Source organism: Phocoena sinus, chromosome 5 (genome assembly GCF_008692025.1).
Source record: "Phocoena sinus isolate mPhoSin1 chromosome 5, mPhoSin1.pri, whole genome shotgun sequence".
Taxonomy (NCBI): domain Eukaryota; kingdom Metazoa; phylum Chordata; class Mammalia; order Artiodactyla; family Phocoenidae; genus Phocoena; species Phocoena sinus.
In genome coordinates, this window is record NC_045767.1 from 2,369,081 (window position 1) to 2,384,291 (window position 15,211).

The following is a 15,211-nucleotide window of genomic DNA, read 5'->3' on the forward strand; positions in this document are numbered from 1 at the left end:
GTGGCTGCACCAACTTACATTCCCACCACCCGTGTAGGAGGGTTTCCTTTTCTCCACACCCTCTCTAGCATTTATTGTTTGTAGACTTTCTAGTCTGACCAGTGTGAGATGGTACCTAATTGTAGTTTTGAAGTGCATCTTTCTAATAATTAGTGATGTTGAGCATCTTTTCATGTGCCTATTAGCTATCTGTATTTCTTCTTTGGAGAAATGTCTATTTAGGTCTTCTGCCCGTTTTTTGTTTGTTTGTTTGTTTTTTTGCGGTACGCGGGCCTCTCACTGCTGTGGCCTCTCCCGTTGTGGAGCACAGGCTCCGGACGCGCAGGATCTGCGGCCGTGGCTCACGGGCCCAGCCGCTCCGCGGCATGTGGGATCTTCCTGGACCGGGGCACGGACCCGTGTCCCCTGCATCGGCAGGCGGACTCTCAACCACTGCGCCACCAGGGAAGCCCTGCCCGTTTTTTGATTGGGTTGTTTGTTTTCCTGTTGCTGAGTTGTATGAGCTGCTTATATATTTTGGAAATTAAGCCCTTGTCGGTTGCATTGTTTGCAAATATTTTCTCCCATCTTGACATTCCCTTGTTTATCGCTGTCCTCCAGGGTGAAATTCACACAGCTTGGGTGCCCACCTCCCGGCCGCACTGGCCTTGCCTGCCAGCTCTCACAGCCACACGGTCTGTGAGCCGTGTTTCTTCTGCCACAGGGCCTTTGCACGTGCTTGTCCCCTTGTGGAAGGCTTTTCCCGCTTTCCTGAGGTCGGTTAGGTTCTGTTCATCCCTCAACTCTCAGTTCAGCCATTATTGCCTTAAGGGGAAAAAGCTGGAGGAAAATGTTTTGGTGCTCATACTTTACCGAGTGTTTTTAGAATAGACTGTTTCATCTTTTGAGGATGACCCTGTTTATCAGCATGAAACGTAGCAGGGAAGCTTCTCTGCTCGGCCCCTGATGCTGCCCCAGACGCTGGTTCACGGTTCATTCTCTTTGGCTCCGTGTGGGGGTCCCCGGGGCTGGCGGCATCTTAAGCCTCTACTTAGTGACAGATCATACTCCTCCTCCACTTTCCTTTGGTTTATTGATCTTTTTTTTTACTGATGTGTAGGTGCTCTTAAATATAAAGAAAATTAGTCCTTCAGCTGTGTAGTGTGTTACGTGTATTTCCCATAGTTTCTTGTTTGTCTTTTGCCTTAGCTCACAGTGTTTTTCACAGAGATTTGATTGGATTTTTTTGAGGTGTAGTTGACGTACAACGTTTTGTTAGTTTCAGGTGTACAACATAGTGTTTCAGAATCTGTATATACTGTGAAATGATGGCCACAGTGAGTCTAGCTGACTCCCCTCACTGGGCACAGATGCAGAATTCTTTCTTGTGGTGAGAACTTCCAAGATCTCCTCTCTTAGCTCCTTTCACGCGTGCGATGCAGTGTCGTTGCTTACACTCGCCGTGCCGTGCCGTCCATCCCCAGGACCTGTTTCTCTTACGTCTGGACGTTTGTACCCGCTGATCCCTCCACCCACATTGCCCCCCACCCCGCCCACTGCCTCTGGCACCAGCCGTCTGCTCTCACACACAGAGGCTTCAAGTCTGTCTCTGACGGCTCTGGGCGGGAGCCTGCCGGATGCCCTCACTCAGGTATCTCAGAGAACTGTCCCATGCTTTCTTCTAGTATTTCTCTGACTTCACTGTTTACGTTTAAATCTTTGGTCCATGTGGCGTTTATTCTAGTGCGTATCGCAAGACCCCCCACTTGGTCACTCTCCAGCTGGTCACAGTTGACCCTGTAGCATGTATTGAGTGATCCGGCTGTGTCCTGTCCCAGTGGCACGTCTGCTTCTGCAGCGGCATCGTTCAGGATGCGGCGTGTGACGTATGTAACATTGGGTGGGGCTGGCCCTGCCTCCGTGCTTTTGTTTTGTGTAGTTTTCCAGCATTTCGTGTTTGGTTTTCCACGTGAACCTTTACACTCAGTTTGTCTGGTTCTAATAGAATGTGTACTGGGAAGTGTGTTGGGAGGAGAGGTTAATTTGGGGGGATGGGAGTCTGTGGTGTTTAGTCCTTTGTTGCCCCTGTTACTGGACACAAATCACACGTGAAGACGTGGGGTCTTCCAGGACCCCAGCCCCAAGGAGAGAGAGGAGGAGAGTGTGAGCGTATGCCTGCCTGTGAGCGTGTCAGGGTGCGTGTGTGAGCGTGTGTGAGCGTGCGCCTGCCTCTGAGTGTGTCAGCGCGCGTTGAGGAGCGGGTTTCCAGTCACATACGCACAAAACCGAGAGCTGTTCTCGCAGGGAAGTTTTGTGTGTCGGGGTCTAAGCAGAGCATTTCCAGATGGTTCCGTGTGCCCTGGTCCTCAGCTCCCTGCCTGGGCACTGCGGCGCACCTAGCGACAGTGCGTGTTTCTCCGGGTCCTGGGAACCCCACCGGTGCCCCTTTCTCTCTGCTCAGCCCACCTGTCACCCAGCCCTGGCTCCTGGCCCGTCCCGACCTCAGGTGGACTCACTCGGAGCCCCTGCTGTGCCCGCGGCCAGGGCGGCCGCGACCTGTGACAAGCATCCTTGTCGGGTGTGCGCGTGCACGGCCTCAGGAGGTGGGTTCAGTCTCGTTCCCACTCGGCCCAGTACCCAGGGTGCCCAGAACGATGCGGCCACAGTGTGGGCACTCGCCGCACTGTGTCGGCTGAACACACCTCCTGTAGAAGACAGACGGTGAGGGCCCCGTGGGCAGGAGGGGGACAGGCCCGCAGGTGAGTGAGGTCTGTGCTGGCCCCACAGAGCTGAACGGCGCCGACCTGAAGGACTGCGTGAGCAACCACAGCCTGAGCAGCAATGCCAGCCTCCCCAGCGTGCAGAGCTGCCGGCGCCTGCGTGAGCGGAGGGTTGCCAGCTGGGCCGTGTCCTTCGAACGGCTTCTGCAGGACCCGCTCGGAGTTCGCTACTTTTCTGTGAGTCTCATGGGCAGCGGGCACCTCCTGCAGCCGGCCCCAGGGCAGGGCTGGGCAGGGCAGACGTCTCGTCCTCCTGCTTCTACCCCGGGCGCTCAGGCCCAGGGGCTGGAGGGCGCCTCTCTCTGCTGTGAGGGGCATCAGAGCTTCTTGTGAGCCCTTGGTAGCAGCTGCCTGCTAGCCGGGCCGGCTACTAGGAAGGCTTGCTCAGCTTCTAAGGAAACAGCTGGGAAGGCCCAAGTGGTCCCAGTGAGGGCAGCTTTTAAGTTCGCTCCCAGGTAAAGTCTGGAGAGGCGCTTGGCACCCCTGGTTTCTGTGAAAGATGAAAATAAGAATAAAGTGGGAATAATGAAACAGCACAAGAGGAGGGAGGTCCCACCGCCACTACTGACGTACCCTTTTCCAAGGATTGTGTGAAGGTCAATCTATGGTGTTTTTCTTAGGATTTTCTAAGGAAGGAATTCAGTGAAGAAAACATTTTATTCTGGCAGGCCTGTGAATATTTTCATCATGTTCCCGCACACGACAAAAAAGAGGTACGTTTCTTCCGGCTGGGAAGTGGGAGTGGTTAAAGGGCAGGGTGATTTGAGCGTAGGTTCACACATAGTGCAGTTTGAAAAGTCCGTGTAAAAATATTTTCACACGATTAAAAAAATTTTTTTCAGAATGTTTCTTAATATATATGATATTTAATTTTGCCTAAACATAGCTTGCATAAATGGCCCTAAAACTTTCAGCACATGTGCTGCCACTCCGTGTGTGGAAGGGGATTTAAGAGAAAACCCTGGGCCATCCTAAGGATGCCCATCCATACGGCCCCCCTTGCAGGCTGCGCGGGGGCAGGTGAGCCCCCGCTGGTGTGGGTGCTGACCCGCGGCGTGACCCGCTCTGAGGCAGCCTGTGCCCCTCCGTCAGAGGAGGCCTCTTCTGTGCTTCTCACGCTCCGTGCTGCCCGGACCTCCCTCCCACTTTGGCGAGACCACACCATGCGACAGCACCCGCGCCGCCCACACCCGGATGCCCCCGTAGCAGCAGCACAGCCTCGGTCTTTGGAACATTCAGATTGCGCTTTGACAAAATTTGGAGAGGAGCTGATTTATTGAAAAGTTTCATACTGGCTGGTACTTTTAGTTATTATCCAAGCAAGAAATATTTATTAGGCCCCAAGAAAATGTGTCTCCATTGCCTGGACCCGTGTCAGAAAACACGTGTGTGGTCTGCATGTCCCACTCACGCGCTGTCCCGTCAGCTCTCCTACAGGGCCCGCGAGATCTTCAGTAAGTTCCTGAGCAGCAAAGCCACCACGCCGGTCAACATCGACAGCCAGGCCCAGCTGGCGGACGACATCCTCAGCGCCCCGCACCCCGACATGTTCAAGGAGCAGCAGCTCCAGGTGACTGCCCGGGGCACGGGCAGAGGACTCGGGTCCCGGAGAGCACCCCCCGCAGGCACCAGACTGCGAGGAGAGTGCTGGTGGGACCCCCACCCCTACCCCGCCCCACTCCAGCCCCTGGGCTCCATCTCAGAGCCAGGGTTCAGCAGGGCCCTGGAGCAGGACGTCCCCACCGCGGTGTACCTGACTGTTGACACTCTCCCTTATGCATCTGTGTATCATCACAGGTTCGTGGGCGGTGATATACATAGAGATCGATGGACGTTTGGATTTTTTTCAGTTTTAGGACGTCACTGTGATGAAAAGTGTGCCTTGGACTTAATGTGTTTTAGAGCACATGTCCACTGGCCTTAGCAGGGGTTACTTCTGTTGCTGAGTCATATGAATGAGGTTTAAGAAAATGGAGGAAGGTATTTTCAAGACAGGTCTCACTTCCTTTAGGTTTCCAGTTGCCCTTGGTTTCATTCTTATTTAACAAAGTAAAGATTCTCCAAGATTGCACCTTGGCTGTCCTGAGGCCGCTCAGACGCTGGCTCTGTGTGGGTTGTTGGAACTGGCTGATCATAAGCACGGCCCCCGAGGGCTGGCGTGTTGTAAGTGTGATCAGACACAAAGGAGCCTGGGCAACAACTCCAGGGGCGATGAGGGGCTTTGGGAACAGGCCCTGCTGCGCGTGCGGCCCAGTGCCGCCCCGCACCTTCACGGCCAAGTGTCCGGTTCAGTGTGTCACTGGACAGCGCTGTTTCCTCGGCAGATCTTCAACCTGATGAAGTTCGACAGCTACACTCGCTTTCTGAAATCACCGCTGTACCAAGAGTGCATCCTGGCGGAGGTGGAGGGCCGCCCACTGCCCGATGCGCAGCAGGTCCCCAGCAGCCCCACCTCCAAGCACAGCGTCAGCTCCGACCACTCAAACACGTCCACGCCAAAGAAGGTGCCTGTCCCGGCCGTGCTGGCCCCCCCCAGATGAAAGCTGTTCTGCAGAGATGACAGCAGATGCCCCTGTTGGCTTATCCCCTCACCCGCAGGGAATGCAAGGCCCTCTTAGCACTCGCACCTCCCGTGCGTCTTGTCCGAGGCTCTGGTCAGGGCGGGGGTCTCCAGCTGCCATTTCTGGAGAGGCTGGTGGGGCTGCGCCTCTGGCCTTGAGGGACCTGGACCCTCCCGCGGAGCACGTGTCTTGGCGGCCTGCTCCAGCTCCCTTCCCCATGCATTTCATGTGATATTAAATTAACTTCACACTGTTTCAACGACGTTTTCCGTTTGACGGCAGTTGAATGGAAAATCGAAATCAGGACGGTCCCTGAATGAAGAGTTGGGAGATGAGGACAGCGAGAAGAAACGAAAAGGAGCATTTTTCTCTTGGTCAAGGACCAGGAGCGCCGGGCGGTCCCAGAAGAGGAAGGACCAAGGCGACCGTCCAAGCGGTTCGTGGTTTGTCGTGTGAGGTGGTGGTGCGGGGGCGAGGCCCTCTCGGGGACAAATGAGGACGTGTGGGCTGTGCTTGTGACGTGGCCCTTTGGGGCGGCCTGCCTGGGGAAGCGGGGCTCTAGGGCCCTCTGAGAGGGGGCACGGTGCATTCTAAACCCCCAGGCTAGGGCGCCCGACGGGTACCACCCTCTTCTTGCTTGAGCAGTAATGGGTGCTCTTGGTAGAAAATTTGGAAAATACAACCAAGTGAAAAGCAGAAAATACAGGTGTCCTGCCCTCTGTCCACCCAGACTGCCTCTTGCTTTTCTGCCATGTGCAGAGAGGTACACGAGCTTTTGTAATTACTTCAAGAAAATGTGACACCATAGTTTGGGTACCAAGCATTTTCAAAATTGTAATTTTATTATTGTAAATTTTAAAGGTTGCCATCCTAGATCTTCTCTCCCTTGGTTTCTTTCTTGGATGTGGCTGAGAAGACAGTGTGAGAGGGACAGGGACGAGGGCTGGGGCGCGCCGGGAGGGAGGTGGGTGGGCGGGTAGCAGCCTGGGCGGGGTGGGGGGGTGGACGGGGCAGAGAAGGGCGGGGCGCACACTGGGCGCGGGAAGCACGCGCGGGAGGGTTTGGCAGCCTTTTCTTCTCCACAGGCTGTCAGGAAAGGGATTATTTTCTGGGAAATAACCTGCAGGCTCCAGACCCGGGCCCCAAGTTTAGGTTGGGCAGCCTACCGAGGGAGCTTGGAGCACCTGAGGGGGTGGTGCCTGTGCTGTGCCAGGCACTTTAGAGGGTTCATCTCCTGCTCAGAGCCGGCCGCAGGCAGGTCTTATGCCCACTTTGCAGAGGGCAGTGTAGGGAGGCTGTGGGCCTCTGCCAGTGCCCTGAGGCTCCAGGGCCCTGCCTGGGGCGGCCGGTACAGCTATTCTTCCACAAGGAAGGGCAGCCGGAGCTGGGGGTGGGAGCGGTGTCGTCAGTGTGGCCAGGGACCCCCAAGGACCAGAGATGGGGGAGTGCCTGCCTCTCTAGGTCTGTGTCTCCGAGCGGGACCCCAGGAGACCGGGGTCCCCATACCCGGCACGTCTTTAGAGAGCCACCCGGAAAGGCCCTAAGTCCTGACTCCAGGACGCTCCCAGGCATCCTGACTCTCTCGCCTGGCAGTCGGTTGCTTTTGGCAGGTGGGTCAGTGGGGCCTGGGGGCCTCCGTGTAATCAGGCCCCCTGCTCCACCCCCAGGCCCCGGCACAGCGGCATGATCGGGGCCCTAGGCCCTGTGTTTTTAAAGGTCCTTTCTATGTCAGAGTTCTCGCGAGTTTTAGATTGCAGTTAGCTTAGTCAGTGACATCGGATGGCGCGATTGTCAGCTCATTCAGGACTTTACAGGAAGACGGGACGTGAGCCGTCGGCAAAAGATGCCGTAACCGGCTGGCACGTGAAGCCGCGTGTTGAGATGACAATTCCAGATTAAATGGAGGGCAGGGAGGCCCTACACTTGCTTCCGTTTTGACCTGCGATGAGGCAGCGGGAGCCGGGGGGCTGCGCGGCCGCCAGCAGAGCAGAGCGCGGGCCTGGGCGGTGGCTCCCGGCTCCGGCTGTGTGCCAGGGGCGAGGCTGCGCCGCCGAAGGGCCTCCGAGCCTGGCTCCCGTCCTTCGAGCGTGTCTGTTCAGCCTAAAGGAGGTGTGGGGCTGTGGGGGACGTGACCACACTCGGGGGGTTTCTGCGCTTCTGCGTTAAGCGAGCAAGCGTGAAGCTGGTGCCGTTGGGTGTTCTGAGTCCCTGTGTCCCTGCAGACCCCGTGCACACCAACGGAGGCCTGGGCCGTCGGGAGTCGCAGGGCTCCATGACCTCGGCCGGGAGCCTGGACCTGGTGAGTCCCCGCAAAGCCGTGTCCCTCGTAAGGGAGCTGTTGCATGGATGGGGAGGGCGCCCCTTGAGCTCTAAGAATATCTCTGGGTTCATTTCTGAGACCTTTAGTTCCCGTTCAGGCACGTTTCTCTGGACGCCCACGGGAGCAGGCAGGTACTCCTCTTCGTCTCAGCACCTGCACGTCCCGTGAGCTCAGACACCCCTGTGTCTCTGCCTGTGCGCTGGGGGCTGTGCCGACAGGGCTCTTCCCCGCCGGCCCCTGCTGTGGGCCGGGGGCCCGGGTCCTGCCAGGCCCTGCGCTCTCCCCTCACGCCCCGCTGAGTTGCTTGTCTGGCCCAGTTTCCAGTTAGGGGGAGGAGGCACTGGGCTCACCTGCTAGCTGCTTAGCTGTCGTCTGATGGCAATTTTGGAAAACCCTATTGTTGCCGGCCTCCTAGCCACTTGAGACGGTCAGGCAGTAGTGAGTGTGGATGTCATTCTTCTTCAGTTATCACAATACCAGTTAGAGCCGTGAGGGTGGACCACGCACCAGTCAGCCATTGATGCCTGACGAGCATCCCAAAACCCAGTGGCTTAAGACAAAGGACATTCATTATTGCCCGTGCCTCTGTGGGAAGGGCATATTTGGGGCCATTTTGCAATCAGTCTACCACCTGCAAACTAGTTTTCTGAAGTAATATTTGGGAGAAAGAGATTTTCAGACCCTCGGAGGACAGAGTGGTAAGGAAGTGACAACCAGGGCAAGTCGGGCATTAGAAGGAGGCATGCGGGGAGCCGTCTGTAGCCAGGAAGCGGTGCTGTAACTCAGGGACCCAGAGGTCTGGCACGGGGCGCGCGGCCGCGGGCTGGCCCCGGTCTGGCTCCTGCCCCGAGCACGTGGGAGCCCTGCTCCGCGCAGTGGGGAGGGGCCGCCTCCCGCTCCTGCCCAGTCCACCCGCAGCGCAGGCATCACGTCGCAGGTGCTGCCGCCCTGGAAGGCTCGCTTCCCCATCCTGCAGGCGTGTCCCCCGCCGCAGGGCCTGGCAGTGGGACAGGTGGGCTAGGCCACATCCCCCGCGCCGGGCAGAGGTGGTGGGCGTTCTCTGGGCAGAGGGCACCCCAGGCTGCAGGCTGCCTGCAGGGCGCACCCCCTGGCAGCCCCACGGAGGAAGGAGCTGAGACTCCCCCGTGCCCCTCACACCTGGCCTCCCCATGCCGCCAGCTCCTCGTGACCTGGGGGCCAGGGTCTGAGGGGCCTCACACCCTCAGGTGTGTGCCGCTGCCTCTGAGCCTTGGCCTGGCCGTCCCGGCCCCTCTCCCAGCCTCTTCCCTCCGGCCCACCTGCTGTCTGTCCGTCCATTCCTCTCGGAAAGGCCTTGGGCCTGTGAGGTCGGGCAGAAAGAGCCAGAAAGGTGACCAGAAGCAGCAGAGGCTGCCTGCCTTGTCCGTCCCCGGCTCCTAGGCTGAGAGATGGGCGAGGCAGCTCCTGGTCCCCAGATGGCCTCAGTGGGCTCTGCAGGGTGACTCCACGTGCTTCCGGGTCAGGGAGGCCAAGACCGGACCCCCGAAAACAAAAGTGGGAAGGCCCATCCTATTCTAGTAGGAAAGCTAGTTAGCATGGCCCTTGTAAAAGTTTAGACTCAGAGGTTGGAGGCTGGGACTGCAAGGACGGTGCCTGTAGTTGAGAGGGGGTGGCTCTCTCTGTCAACTAGCAGCCCCACAACGTAGCGGCCATGTGCACACAGCGCACTGTGCCTTTATCGGAACGTGTCTGCATTGTGGAGCTGGGTGTGCACAGGGAGCCACACTGCTGGGCCCCCCACGCGTGTGCAAGCTACGATGGCCCTTCCCCGGGGCCTCCCCGCACTTTCCCTGACCTTTCGCCCGCCCCCATGTCTCCCTGCCCCCCAGCCAGAGGCCTGCAGGACCCTGGCGCCCGAGAAGGACAAGGCCGCCAAGCACTGCAGCATCCAGCTCCCCGACGGGACGGCCTGCGTGGTGCTCGTCAGGGCGGGGCTCTCCATCAAGGAAGTCCTGGCCGGGCTCTGCGAGCGACACGGCATCAACGGGGCTGCCGTGGACCTCTTCCTGGTGGGCGGGGACAAGGTACAGGGCTGCGGAGACCGAGGGCGTTTCCTTCGGGGGCGTCTGCCCTGTGGGAGATCCTGCCGGTGGGGGAGCCGGCTAACCTGTGTGTGTTAACCTGAGCGTGCGGGTTCCCTGCCGCCTTGGCCTGTGTTGGGCCTCACGGCCGACTCTGCTCTGTGCTCCATGCGTGTGGCGGGGGTGGGTCCCGAGAGCGCCGTCTCGCTGCGCAGAACCTTTGCGGGCTCACAGCAGCTGGTCAGAGAGCTGAGGCCTTCTCTCCGGCTATGGTGGGCCACGTTCGAAGCTGCACTTTGCTCCGTGCAGCCGTGCGCCCTGGCGCCCACTGACGCCCATCTCTCTTCCTTTCATGTGTTCCGTAGCCTCTGGTGCTACACCAGGACAGTAGCATCTTGGAGTCTAGGGACCTGCGCCTAGAAAAACGCACTTTATTTCGGTAAGAGAAATGCAATTGCCATTTTCGTGAGGTTTCCAGAGCCACAGGCTGTTTCTGACCACTTGCCCCGCTGGCCTCCGCTCTACTGGGGGTGCCGGCACCCCCACTGTGAGCTCAGAGGGGCAGCCGCACGTGGCCCCAGGCACCCCGGGGGCCAGAGGGTCACGCTCCCCGCCTGCCGGCGACCACGGCAGGGCTACACCCGGGGCAGGGTCGACCCGTGGGGAGGGGCCGCTCCTTGTCGGGTGTGACAGTCCTGGCTCAGCCCCACGAGACCCTAAAGAAGCCCCCTGTGGGCTCTCTTCTCGTGCAGAACCTGGGGCTGCCTTGGTGATGCCCGTGGGTGCCATGCTGCTCTGCTTTTGGGACGGAACGTCCACATGACAGTTGCCACGTGTTCGTGGCAAACGTGCTCCTGTTTCTCCCCCTCCAACCAGGCTGGATCTGGTGCCGATTAACCGGTCTGTGGGACTCAAGGCCAAGCCCAGCAAGCCGGTCGCGGAGGTGCTGCGGCCTGTGGCGGCCAAGTACGGCCTGCGCCTGAGTGAGCTGGTGGCCCGGCTGGTGAGTGAGCGACATGGGGCCCCTGGGCCCCCGAGCCGCCCGCAAGCTCAGCGCTGCCTGCTGGGGCCCAGCCTGTCCCCGTTGTCCGCGAAGCGAGCTGTGGCTGGCGTAACGGGAGGACGCCGTGGGGCCGACCCAGCGCCTGTGTGCGGCTTCTGCACCCAGCAGGCCCTGGGGAGGACGTTGCCGCTGCCCTCCTGTTTCCCGCCCTTTGGTGGAAATGCTTGCTGCTTCTTCGTACCTTGGTCGTGCCCTCTGGGATTTGGGTTGGTATTTGAGATTTGGGGGTTTGGGCCCAGGGAAACCAAGAAGAGAAACAAATGAAAACCTTGCAGCCTCCCGCCGTTTGCAAATCTGATCGGATGACGGCACGCGGTGGCGTGCGTGACCCGATCTGCAACAGCCTGTCGGGCATCCGCTGCTTCCCGTGCAGCTTCCCGTAGGCCGTGGGTCTGACAGCTCTCTCTGGTGTTTCGGAGCCGGGCCGTCGGGTTCCTCCGTGCATGGGTGAAGCAGGGATGAGAGCAGAGTCCCCGTTCCTACAGCCGGAGGGTGGTCCCGCACCTCCACACGTTTGCTTTGAAATGCGGTGACTTATGACCCATTGGCCTGTGTTCTCCTTTCTTTAGAAATTATACTTTATCAGGGCTACGATTTCAAGTATTTTAGGATTTTTATTTTCTCTGAAATGGGCTCCAGAATTGTTCAAGACTTCGACGTGAACAAGAGGACCAGTTAAATTGTTTTCAGACTTCCCGAGGGTAACCCGAAGCCCTCCGCCCAGCTCACTGGGGGATGGGGGTGCCGTCCTAAAGTCTAGAATTTGCCGAATGGAGAGGGACGTGGCCTGGGTTCCATGTGGCCTCCCTGCTCGTACTCTGTTGAGATCCTAAGCGATCCTTAGTCCCCGTGCCTGTTTCCCCATCTGTAAAGTGGGGTGAGTCATGGAAGCGTGCTCGTGGGGTCGCTGGGAGGCTTCAGTCCCAAAGGGCTGGCCAGTGGTCGGGGCTCCTTCCCCACTGGGCTGCTGAGGCCTGACCGGGAAGAGTGGTCCAGCTGTCTCAGGGCTCGGGGCCGGGAGAGTCATGGAGGGTGGTACGGGGCGTCCTGTGGATGGGCTGTGAACGTGTGGCTTTCCTTGGACCCTCCTGCTAACCCTCCTTAGTGAACTGTGGGCTGCGAAGTCGTGAGCCAGGCAGGACCCTGCTAGCCTTGGTCCGTTCCGCACTCGGCCAGAGCTCTGTCTGGGCGTTTGGTCGCTTAGCAGTTTAAGAGCCAGGCTACAAGTTCAGATTCTTTCTTCGACAGAGGGTGTGGGTCCTGAACAGCAAGATAGTCTCCCCAGGAGAGAAGGGCAGGATCCCGGGCCTCAGATGCGCCTGCTTCCTGCCCACAGGGGGGCATCTCCCCCCTACTCCCACGCCTCCTAGTGCATTGAGGACCAGTGAGGTGGGCTTGAGGTCCCCTCCTCCAGGTTGGAGGTAATGCTGAGACTCAGACCAGCTTGACTTAACGCCTAAAAGCACCCGACTTGTGGACGCAGGTGGGACCGGCTCCCACCAAGCGCTCCTCCAGCCCCGGGGCCTCGACTCGGCCCAGTGCTGCCAGCAGCCGTCACTTGGGGGACGGCCCCGTCCCGCGGGCTCCTCCCGGCGCCTGCGTTCCGGGCAGGCCTGCTGGCGCTTGGGATCCTGGTTCTTGCATGTCAGGCGTCTGCGGCTGGCCCTGCCGAGGTGACAGGACCTGGGGTCACCTGGCGCGTGACTCCATCAAGCCTGGGATGGTCCTGCTGGCCGATGCGCCACACGCAGTTGTTCCGGAAAGCTCCAGCCTGGGTGAGCCGCTCATTGCACCATCTCTGCCTCTAGAGTGGAGAGAAGGAGCCCCTGGACCTCGGAGCCCCCATCTCGAGTCTGGACGGACAGCGGGTCATCTTGGAGGAGAAGGACCCCTCCCGAGGGAAAGGTGAGCAGGGTGACGCTGCCCGGGTCCTTCCGGCCTCCTGGGTCCCTGGGCTCGGCCCCCCCGAAAGCTCCCGGCCCTGCCGCCCCGTGGTCTCAGAGTGACACTGCAGATGGCCTCACTTGGGTTTAGGGTCTCACGGGGCCCGGCGACCCCCTGCCATGTCCGAGTCCAGCCGTGGCTGGGCGTCTGTCTGCGGGCAGGAGGCCCTGGGACCGGGAGCACGAGGGCCTCTGGCTGGGACCCATGCACGTCTTCTCTGCCATAAGAAGGGGCGCAGGCCCTGCGAACGCCCTGCGGTCGCTCCGAGGGTCCAGCATGCCCTGGAAAGTGCTCTCTTCCTGGGAGGCCTCCCCATCCCTCTGCACAGGGACCCCGGGACCCTGGGGCGTCGCTGCCCCATGTCGGCCCAGCAGCGGCTGAGGTCGGGGGCTGGGGCCCCCTGTGCCTAGTGCACAAGGAATCGGTGGTTTACAGGGCCCTTTCCCATACGCTGCCTCAGCCCCGCAGCCCTGCCCTGGGGACGGGGACCTGCACTCCCAGGTGGGGGCAGCGGGGGCGTGCCTCCTGGAGAGAGCCTTCTGGAGCCTACTGAACAGGGCAGGGAGGTGGCCACGTCAGGAGCCGCCCTTCCCTTCCCCGGGCTGGCTCCGCTCTGAAAGGGGCTACCCATCACTCGTCTCCATCCCCAAGGGTGACCCGGGCTGCGGTCGCCCCTCTGCCCTCCGGCTCCCGTGCCTGCTTCCTGTCCCCCTGTGGGCCCACCTGGGTTCTAGAGGACGCTGTGTGCGCTTCTCCCGCACGGTAACCGGCCTCAGGGGCCGAGCGGCCTGAGCGGGGCATGGGTGCTCAGCACCTCCCTCCAGGGTCTGATAAGGTCGGACCTCCCGGCCCGCTTGTGCGCAGGTGAGTCTGAAGGCACAGTTGCGGGCAGGTGCGTGCAGTGTGTTTGGGACGCTGCTCACAGGCAGGAGAGCTGGGACTCCGCCAGCCCATCCTGGGCCAGGGAAGTGGTCTGTGGACCACAAGGGCCAGCGGGGGCCAGCCTGCAGCCCTGACTTGGGGCAGTGGCCGTATTTGAAGATACATAATAAATGTGAGACTCTCGTACTTTCTAAAGACATTCGTGCCAAATAGTACCCGAGGGGCACTTTCACTCACCACGGGACCACAGAGTCCCCGTGGGCACAGTCAGCCGCGAGCCTTCTCCCCGTCGCCGTCATGCACAGCTCGCCCAGACGCGGCGGGTCGAGGAGGCTGGTCCTCTGTCCCTTGACCCCGCATGGGTGCTCAGGCCTGAGCGCGCATGTAGATAAGGGGCCTCTGATACCTTTGGCTTCTGTACAGCTTTGATCTGGTGATTGTGTTAAATGTTGAGACGGGTCTGCGATTCACTGCAGTTTTATAAAGCTTGTCTCACTATGTTCGGTACCCACAGATAAGCAGAAAAGTGGGCCCACCAAACAGAGCGCAGCCGTAAACGCCAGCTCCAGAAACCACTCGGCGATGGTAATTCCCCTCCTCACCCCGCCTCGCTCCTTGCCTGCAAAGCTCAGGGGCGCGCGGCCCCAGCGGCTCTCTGCCCTGGTTGGGCCTGCACCCTGGGTTGGGGGGGTCTTCTCAGGGTCCCTTTGTGGTGCCTGCTCCCACTAGCCGGGGAATCGCTGGGTGGGTGGGTGTGCCTTGCGTGCTGTTCTTTTTGCAATCCTTATCATTGCGATTGATGTTTCTGCACGCATGTGAAGTCCAAATCAATGCAATCTGTGTTTCAAAGACCCTTTTTATATAACTGATGAACTGTGTTGTCATGTGTCTGAAATGTGAGTGGAACTTTGACTTTCCTTCTGACGCAGGGAGAGGAAAGAACACTAGGCAAGTCTAATTCTATTAAAATTAAAGGAGAAAATGGAAAGAATGCTAGGGATCCCCGGCTTTCAAAGAGAGAAGAATCTATTGCAAAGATTGGGAAAAAAAAATATCAGAAAATTAATTTGGACGAAGCAGAGGGTATGTGTACTTTTTAAAACTTCCACGTTTTTCGTGAATGCAGTGTCAGTTTTCCAGTCCAGTCACTAGAAGCTTCTCTGAGTTACTGACATTGGGGTGGCCGTGACCCGTCACATTGAGCACTCGCCCCTGTGTCTGTCTGCAGCTGTTGGTGTAACTCTACTAAAGCCCCAGTTTTCAGACTGAGAGCCGGGCCCTAGGAGTCAGGGAGCCCCCGTGTGGGCTGCAGCAGGAGGTCTCACAGCCGGGTCCCGGCTAAGAGAGGGGCTCGGGACCAGGGTCCACGTCCCTGAGGGTCCTCGCCAGGAGGAGGCCGGTGGGAGGGCCCGGGCCTCGGTGGCCCCTGCTGTCGGGGCCCTGAGGAAAGGCTGTGCGTTCGGCCATGGGGGCCGGACGCCCGAGCCGCCCCCGGGCCTGCAGGACAGAAGAAGGATGGCATGAGAGACGGAGAGGAGGCGTGGGGGACTTCCTTTTCTTCTGAAAGCTTGTGACAGAGGGAAGCTCTAGGAGCTGTTCTGCGCCTGAGCTGTAACCCAGGG

The 15,211-nt window shown here is 59.4% G+C and overlaps 1 protein-coding gene across 5 annotated transcripts in view; it reads left to right on the forward strand.

Annotated features, from left to right (window-relative positions):
• The window catches only part of RGS12 (regulator of G protein signaling 12), a 142,496-nt gene that overhangs the window by 117,851 nt on the left and 9,434 nt on the right, over positions 1-15,211 (forward strand). For 4 of the 5 annotated variants that reach the window (XM_032632483.1, XM_032632485.1, XM_032632484.1 and 1 more), the window contains 12 exons: positions 2,767-2,936; positions 3,380-3,472; positions 4,186-4,329; positions 5,084-5,263; positions 5,603-5,756; positions 7,543-7,619; positions 9,509-9,703; positions 10,066-10,139; positions 10,577-10,703; positions 12,572-12,668; positions 14,104-14,174; positions 14,519-14,672. In XM_032632483.1, coding sequence (XP_032488374.1) covers positions 2,767-2,936; positions 3,380-3,472; positions 4,186-4,329; positions 5,084-5,263; positions 5,603-5,756; positions 7,543-7,619; positions 9,509-9,703; positions 10,066-10,139; positions 10,577-10,703; positions 12,572-12,668; positions 14,104-14,174; positions 14,519-14,672 — 1,536 coding nt within the window. The remainder of the gene's footprint in view (positions 1-2,766; positions 2,937-3,379; positions 3,473-4,185; positions 4,330-5,083; positions 5,264-5,602; positions 5,757-7,542; positions 7,620-9,508; positions 9,704-10,065; positions 10,140-10,576; positions 10,704-12,571; positions 12,669-14,103; positions 14,175-14,518; positions 14,673-15,211) is intronic. The other variant, XM_032632486.1, reaches the window with a different exon arrangement.